General features: G+C 39.1%; 1 protein-coding gene across 1 annotated transcript in view; it reads right to left on the minus strand.

The window, feature by feature from the left end:
* Bzw2 (basic leucine zipper and W2 domains 2) overlaps nucleotides 1-8,847 on the minus strand; it is a 59,368-nt gene that overhangs the window by 10,864 nt on the left and 39,657 nt on the right. Inside the window, exons 6-7 of the mRNA XM_008837606.3 lie at nucleotides 7,529-7,664; nucleotides 2,922-3,031 (exon numbers count right to left, since the gene is read on the minus strand). Of these exons, the coding sequence (XP_008835828.1) occupies nucleotides 2,922-3,031; nucleotides 7,529-7,664 (246 nt within the window). The remainder of the gene's footprint in view (nucleotides 1-2,921; nucleotides 3,032-7,528; nucleotides 7,665-8,847) is intronic.

Raw genomic sequence — 8,847 nt, forward strand, 5'->3', positions numbered from 1 at the left:
CCAAATGTCTGTTTTAGTAAAGCTATAATGATTGGCCAGAAAAGTAATGCTGTCTTCCTCTTTCTGTGGACCTCTGCTCTCATTCCCAGCAAATTCTGCTGCTCTTCTGAGACAGAAAAGAAGCTGTGGAGGATTCTGTTATTACCTGTTAATGATGGTGCCTCTCAATTAAGTTCTTAGTGAGACTCAATCTAAACCCACTCTCACCAACTGTTCAGTTTATTACATAATTCAGATGGAATTTTTTCCTTAAAAAAAAAAAAGAGCAAAACACTATAGCTGGGTTCATATTTTCATTACTTCATTTTACCCTATGCAGCTTGGCAGAGGCTCAGAAACACTTAGTCATGATCTAATCCTGTGTGAGTTCAACACTCAACTATGAAATTAAGGAGGCAATTTTCAAAGCTCTCACATTGTCAGGCTGTCAAATCTAAACTTTATATCAGTTAAATCTGCAAGCATACATCTAAATACTATGTGATTTCCTATGAAAGTCTCAGTGAAAAGATCTGTAACAGGGGCATCATCATGTAAACCATCTCTGTATTATCAAATGGGCATACATGTGAAAATAATCATTTCCTATCACACTAAGATTTCACCATTAACATTTACACTACCATTTCAGACCTTCCAAATTTAGGAAAAGGAGCTAATTCCATTTTACGGAAATAGGGAGGTTCTTTTTTTTTTAAATAAAAATGTTACTGGTATTTTCTTTAACTTTTAAAAAAATTTATTGAAATTTTTGTGTATTTCATACAGGACATCTCAAACAATCTTGATCATCTTTGTGCCCCTGTCTCCACTGGGACCCGCCCATAGCCCCTCCCCCACTGGAGCCTATATACTCTGTCATCCCTGTTAAGGCCCATTGTGTTGTCAGTGTCCCCAGCCGTTCCCAAGTACTTTTTGTAATTTGCTTTCTGTCATTATTTGAAGTAGAAATTTTTCTTTAAAATTTCTTTCATTCATCTATCATCTGTTGCGTGTGTGTGTGTGTGCGTGTGTGTGTATATGAGCCTAAGTGTGCCAAAGTGTTTGTGTGGAGGTCAGTTGACAACTTGTGGGGGTCCGTTCTGTCCTTCTACACTGCAGGCTCAAGGGGACTTGAACTACAGTCATCTGGCTTGGTGGCAAGCACTCCCACATGTCCAGCCATCTTACAAGCCCTAAAGGAGAAATGTTTCTACATGTTAAACTAAACTAAGTATCAATAAATTTAGCAGTTAATTCAATTCATATAGCTAGAAACATTTAAGGACAAAGCTTTTAGCACCGAAGTCCACACAATTCCATTACAGGTTCTCAGCCGTTCAAGACTGCTCCTGGCTTTAAAATGGATGCTAAGAGCTAGGTTGTGTTGTATTCAGGCATAGCTGTAATGTGGTGTTGTGTAGTAAATGCCTCAAGAATGAGGTCGGTACTTTACACCGAAACACTCTCAAGAGAAGAGAGCAGGTGAAGAGGAAATGTCAGAGCATCTCAGTTTTTAGCCTTTGTCTAGAATTACAAATTAATTCTGCTTGGAGAGATTTTTTGACATCTGCAAAGTTATTGTTTCTAGCGGAAATTGTAGGGGGAAGACACAAACTATAAGAAATAATTTTTTTGATTTTCATTGAAAAAAAAAACGATGGAGAAATAAAAAATATAATCAAGCAGTTGTGATCTTGGAATCCCTAAATAAACTATAATTAACTAGTTTGCTTTCAGTAACTTAAGATACAATTGTTTATATTCTCCTATTTTGTCAGCAAATTAACAAGTTTAAAAATAGTGTAATGTGGCCGGGCGTGGTGGCGCATGCCTTTAATCCCAGCACTTGGGAGGCAGAGGCAGGGGGATCTCTGTGAGTTCAAGGCCAGCCTGGTCTACATAGTGAGTTCCAGGACAGCTGGGGCTACAGGGAGACCCTGCTTCAAAATAAAAAGACCAAAAAAAAAAAAAAAAAAAAAATAGTGTAATGTGGGACTGTGAGATGGCTTAAGGTGTCAGGGTGCTTGCCACCAAGCAATGGCCTGAGTTTGATCTCTGGAACCCATATAGTAGGAGAACTGATTCCTACAAATTGTCCTGACTTCAACATGTGCACTGTAGTATGCATGCCCCCTACATTCATAAATACATACATACATACAAATTATTAAAATAATATAATGGTACTCCTACCTAAGATATCACAAATATCTAATTAGTTGAGATTACTGGTATTTTTTTAAATCAAATGAAAACTTTAGGTTTGCATAAAGTTAATGGTTTCAAAAGAAATCATCTGTTTGTTTCTATCGTGCTGGGGATTGTATCCAGGATGGCTTTGAGCAGGCTAGGTAAGTTCTCTACCAGCCTCAAAAGAAAAGCTTTGCTTTTGATACAGTGTTAATACTATGCCAATAAACTTCCAAATCGGAAAGTCTCTGCATTCTCTCTAATTGTATTAGTGAGTTTTCTATAGATAGGACCAAACATCTGGCAAAACACAACTTAAGCAAAGAAGGGTTTATTTTTTTCTCACAGTTGGGGGGTTGGGGAAAGGCATGTAAGGTAAGAGTCCAAAGTGGAACAGATGAAGGAGCGTGCTGGTCGGTACTCTTTTCTTCCCTCTTTTTATTCCATGGGGAGGACCCATGGCCTTCTGCACCTGCCCCCTCCAGTCCTCCTAAAGGTGTGCTTCATTAGTGCCCTAGGTGTGTTTTAATTCAATCAGACTGACAAAACTAGTCACATATAATTCCTTAATATATTAGGCTATCTAGAAAGGTTAAAATGGAATTAGTTTCTACGTGCTCATTACGCAGAAATAAAGGAACACAAATCCAGCTCAGCACAGACTCTGGCATCTTCCTCATGCTCTGCTCGGCAGGCCCTGCCAAAGCCCTGACAGACCCATCGCACAGCCAGTCTTTGAAAACACTTACGAGCAGCCTCTTGTCTAAGTTGGCTTTTCTCAAGGAAGAGGTAACAGAATTGGCGTCTTTTTCTGCCATCCAGGCTTTGAAAAGTTTGACAGCAAATGAGGCTGCAATGCCTGTTTAAAAAAAGGAGAATTTCATTTCTGTGTTTGCAGAAGCACTTGTGATATACAAGGCAACATTTCTGACTCTAGGATTTTTGAAATGGGTAATAGCTAAAAGACTCCATTTGGGACAAAGGAAAAATGGAGGGACCTGCAGGTATAGGTCTCCTCTCTCCACATCACAGACAACACTTTCAAGAGAAGGAACCGGGCATGGTAGCACATGCCTATAATTCCAGCATTAGGAAGCCCAGGCAAGAGGGTTGCTAAAAGTTTCAGACCAGCCTAATCTACACAGTCAGTTTGAAGCCAGGCAGGGCTGCAAGATGATATCCCATATATTAAGCAAAACCAAAATAAAAGAAGGAAAAAAAAAAAGTAGTTTTCAAAACTGGACTCCTAATTCTAACTTGGCATACCTGTTATTTAGTGCTTATTTATATTTCCTGAGTGTGTATTTGAATGTGTGTGGAGGCCATAGGGTCAACCTAGGGTCAACCTTGGGTCTTGTTCCCTTATTTTTTGAGACAGAATCTCTTTATTGGTCTGGCGCTCTCCAATTAGGCAAGGCTGATTGCCAGCAAGCCCCAGGTATCCTGCCGTCTCTGCCTCTGAGCATTGGATTATAAACATGTACCACCATGTTTATGTGGTTTTTATGTGGTTATTGAGAACAAAACTCAGGTACTCATGCTTGCTCAGTAAGCACTTAACTGAGTTAAGTGAGTCTTGCTGATGAACACAGGGATGAATCCCATTTGCTTTCATGGCATGGACCTTATCCAGGATCAAGTGTTCTATGGTCAACAAATGGCAAGCCATAATTGAAACTCAAGTTGATGCCCAGACTGTATCTGTCTGTCTGTGTCGGCTTTACTAGAAAACACAACAATCAGACATAGGAAATCTCCCATGCTCAGCACTAGCAAGTGACCAAATGTGCATAAAGATAGTGGAAGTTATGACCAAGAGACCCAGGCCACAGACTTCAAAGACGTGATCAATAATGTTACGCTACACAGCAGTGGGGGAGACACAGAAAAGGCTTCTGAGTCCATTCATCCCCTTCATAATGTCTTCACTACAAAAGTCAAAATGCTGAAGCACAAGTTTGATGTTCATGGTGAAAGCTGTGTCTCTAGAGAATACAGGGACTGACACAGATGCTGAGTTTGGACATGCTGATGTACAGGAGCCAACAGTCCAAGAATCTATCTGAGATTCAGACATTCATTTTTAATTTTTGTTTCCTTTTGAGTTAAGAGTCTGGCCCAGGCTGGCCAGAAATACACAGTTCTTCTACCTCAGCTTCCTAAGCACTGGGATTACAGGAGCACAGATTCAGATTTATAATAATGACAAACACTCCTATTTGTGAAATAAAAAGTAATGATTTGAAGCTCAATGAGGCAAAAGTGGTAATGTCAACAAATGACAGCTGATTTGCTCTTAAGTGATGCAGGTAAGGATTAATAGTGACTGGGACAAATTATAGATTTGGTCACGATTCATTTATAGCAACTACTTTTTAACACAACTTTTTTCTTTTTGTGTTGTTGGAGATGAAACCCAGGGTTTTATACATGGTAGGCAAATGCTCTATCACTGGGCTACATCCCCAACCCAAGGATGGATTTTAAACATCATTATTTGTTCATAAAATCCATATGCCATTAATATAAATTTAGGTAACAAAATAAAAATACTACGCTGCAGTGCTGCAGTCTGTCTTGAAGAAAGAAAATTAAGTTTGGAGTATATGGGCTGGGTGTGGTGGTACACACCTTTAATACCAGCTGGGGCTACAGGGAGACCCTCTCTTAAAAAGAACAACAACAAAAAAGGAGCATAACAAACTAGATCTAAACCTATCACTTTGTGTTAAAGGAAACTCTTGATGAACAATCTGGAATTTTTGATGTAGCTACTTTTCTGATGAATGGAATGATTCTATTCCCTTGGATGTTTAGCAGGTAGGAAGTTAAGGAACGTCTAACTGCTTAATCCTTACTTAATTAGGAAGCAAATGTTTAACTCACTGGTCTCTAATGAAAATAAAGAATAGGGGAAAACCAAGATGCAGATACAAGGTCACTTCCCTTCCCATTTTACTATAACTAATTTCATACGCAGAAAAGATATACAACTTAAGAGTCACATACACACGATTTCAATTCTGTAACAGTTACTATTTGCAACGCTAGTTTACCATCTATCCATTTGATAATTTATATTTTCAGATATGCTTCAACAGAATGCACAGGTATCCCTTGGGTATTTTCTTTTCCTTTTCCTTTTTTTGTTTTTTTGTTGTTGTTTTTTGGTCTTTTTGAAACAGGGTCTCCCTGAAGCCCCAGCTGGCCTTGAGCTCACTATGTAGACCAGGCTGGCCTTGAATTCACAGAGATCCGCTTGCCTCTGCCTCCCAAGTGCTAGGACTACAGTTGTGCACCACTACACCTGGCTCCTTGGGTATTTTCTTAAAACAAACAAACATACATATTTATTGTGTATATGTACCTGAGCGAAAATATGTGCAGGTGCCTGGAGACCAGAAGAGGGCATCAGATTTACTGGAACTAGCGTTTATAGGTCACTTGATGTGGGTACTGGGAACTGAACCCCTGAACACAGGTTTTCTAGAAGAGCTGCAAGTGTCGTTAACTGCTGAGACATTTCTCCAGTTCCCATTTAGGGTTTTTTTTTTTTTTTTTTTTTTTTTTTTTGTCTTTTTGAGACAGGGTCTCCATGAAGCCCCAGCTGGTCTGGAACTCACTATGTAGACCAGGGTAGCCTCGAACTCACAGAGATCTATCTGCCTCTGCCTCCGAAGTGCTAGGATTAAAGGCAAGTACCACCACATCCGGCCCATATACTCCCACTTAGGTTTTCAATACAACTAATGAGGCACTAATTTTTTGATATGATAGCTAGGATAATTTAGTATTATTAATTTGTAAAGTTTAAATTCTACATTCTTTTCTGTATAAATGGCTAATAGAAAAATGGCTAATAGAATTAGATACATAAAATGTCATGAGTTTGCTTCAGGAAAATACTTTCAAATATACTGAAATCAACAATGCACTACCAGAATGTGGGTTGTCATAAATCAGAGCTACTTTAAGCCAAACACTGCAGAAAATCTCCATATAATACCACTTGTATCTTGACTTAACTTTTTCCCCCCCTAACTACAAGCAAATTATAACCCCCTTCACCTATGGGCATGAGACTGAGATTTCATATATGTAGGAGGAAAATCTTTTAGGTTTTCACAAGAAACAGATGCTCTAACAAAAGCTCTTTCAGTTTATTTTTAAGGAAAATAACTGTTTTGTGTTAAGATGTAATTTGAATACCATTATTCAAGAAAACAGCCCACTTTTGTTTTACTCTTTAATCCAATTATTGCCGGAGTGCCTGTCAAACTATTAATGCCTTAAAATCGAGACAAATCTCTTTCTTTTACAGCAATTTTGACTTCTGAAACTATTCACCGTCTTTTAAAATTTTACTACTTGTGTGTGTGTGTGTGTGTGTGTGTTTGTGTATGTGCCTGTATGTGCAAGTACATGCTGGTACCCACAAAAGCCAGAAGAGAGTGCTGGATTCCCTAGAGTGGAGTTATAGGCAGTTGTGACCTGCTGGGACCTGAGCTTGTATCCTCTGCAGGGGCAGCCAGCACTCTTAGACTGAGTACTCTTTCCAGTCCCAGATGCCTTAAAAATGTGACCAAAATGAATATATGAGAATTTATTTATTAATTTTATTTTCTGTGCATGAGTGTATCGCCTGCATGTACATAAGTGCACCTGCATCGTGCAATGCTTGAGGAGGTCAGAAGAGGACATCAGATCCCCTGGAACTGGAGTTACAGGAGGTTGTTAGCTACCATGTAGGTGCTGGGAATCGAATCTGGGTCCTCTGCAAGAGCAGTTAGTGCTCTTAACCACTGAGACATTTCTCCAGCCCCAATGCCAGCTCCTTAAAAATTTTTTTCTTTAATTTAGGCAGGGTCTTGTTATATGGTTCAGACTGGCCTTGAACCTGTGACCCTTAGGACTCAGCCTGATGTTAGGCTCCCCAGATCTTGACAGATTAGAAGGGTTCTGTTTGGGGGACATTCTGAAAATATGATGGGGTATTTCTGGTTGCTATATTAAATACGTGTTTCAGGCTGGCATTTTATCTCTAAGGGCAGCAAAATCTTACAAGGCACAAAACATTCCTGGGCAATGAAAGGTTATCTAAATAAAGAAGGCATCTTAGCTGTGAGAAGTAGTTTGCATCTAATCAAATTCAGGGTATTCAATCAGCCTAAGATTTTAGTTTGTAATTAATTATTTAAATATCTATTTTTAGGTGAGCAACTTTTCTTCTAATTCCTTACATTCTTTTTATTACTTAAGATAAATGCACAAAAAGAAGTACAGGTATTTTTTTTTGTCTATGGTGTTCCTTTTTCTTTTCTTTTCCTTTCTTGTTAGAAGACCCCAGTGTGATTACCTTCTTTGACTAAGCTGTCAGTGAAGAGACTGGTGAGGATGGTGGCTGGAAGGGTGCCATTGCCCAGCAGGATCCCAGACAGCATTGCCAACTTTGTCTGCTCCGTTTCAGAAAAGGCTTTAAGGAAGAGGAGAAGCTGTGGGTCAAACAAAAAGAAACCATGTCTATAAAATAAAGGACCAAAGTAGGAAAGCAACAATGAGAACATCCATTCGTGCCTAGGTGTCACAGAAGGCCAATATAGAGCAGCCAGTGTACAGTGGAAATACACATGCTCAATCAAGCAGTCAGGAGGGGAGGGATGATATGGGGTTCACAGGGCTACAAGCCTTAAGATTTTAGAAAATAAAAAGAAGGTGAATCAAGTCAAACCTGTGCGAGGCCCCCTTTCCTAACTCTCTTCTGCTCTGTGCTATGACCATACTACAGTATATTCTCAATTTCATCATTTCTCACATGGAACAGATTCCCCAGGGGCTTGGATAACAAGAGGGACCTGGCGCCAGTGAAAAGTTCTGGGCATTAATATAGTTAACATTTACATCCAAATGACACAGTTCTTTTAATAGCTCTGTAAGATGTATAAGATTAATGTGCTCTCCTCCAACAGTTCAAAGATTATGCTTTGGAGAGGTTATGTCACTCTCTAGATAGTCACATTATGAATAAGTGGCAGAGCTGGAGGCAAAGCATTTGACTTCTAACTTACGCTTAGTAAGTTCTCAACAAATTAAAAAGAACTCACTGTCTACATGCCAAGGAAGGAGTGGGAGCATGAGATGCAAAAGATTAAAATTGTGTGTGTGGTTTGTGTGCTTTGTTTTTGAGACACAGTCTTGTTAGCCTCGTTTTATCACTCAGTTATGTGGATCAATATCATAGTCACATATTTTGTAAGTCAGCTGGATTTAAAACACAGGAATACTGTGCCAATGAAATTTCTGACCATTTATTCAACGTGTGAATTGAGATAGTTGGTAAGTTTTTGAGGTTCATATGAGCCGAGAGGTGAAAACATGGGTAGTTTATGACAAAGCAATGTTTGAGTTATTTGAACTTTTTATATCATCTTCTGGCTTTAGTTCTTTATTTAATCAAGTACTTACGATTTTCTACTCACACAGTGGACAATTTTTCCAAGTTAAAATCTTTTACCTTAAAAGTTAATATAGTTCAACAGAGGTAGGATCATGGGAGCAAGGGTATTAGTAAGGAAGAAAGGGGGGGAAGTGCAGGCACCTTAAGTGGGAAAACCATGATAGAGGGGGGAGACGATACAAGAGAGAAACAATGCCTAGCTAGTCATGAAAACCAGAGGG

The sequence above is a fragment of the Nannospalax galili genome, unplaced genomic scaffold, assembly GCF_000622305.1.
Source record: "Nannospalax galili isolate Female #2095 unplaced genomic scaffold, S.galili_v1.0 scaffold719, whole genome shotgun sequence".
Taxonomy (NCBI): domain Eukaryota; kingdom Metazoa; phylum Chordata; class Mammalia; order Rodentia; family Spalacidae; genus Nannospalax; species Nannospalax galili.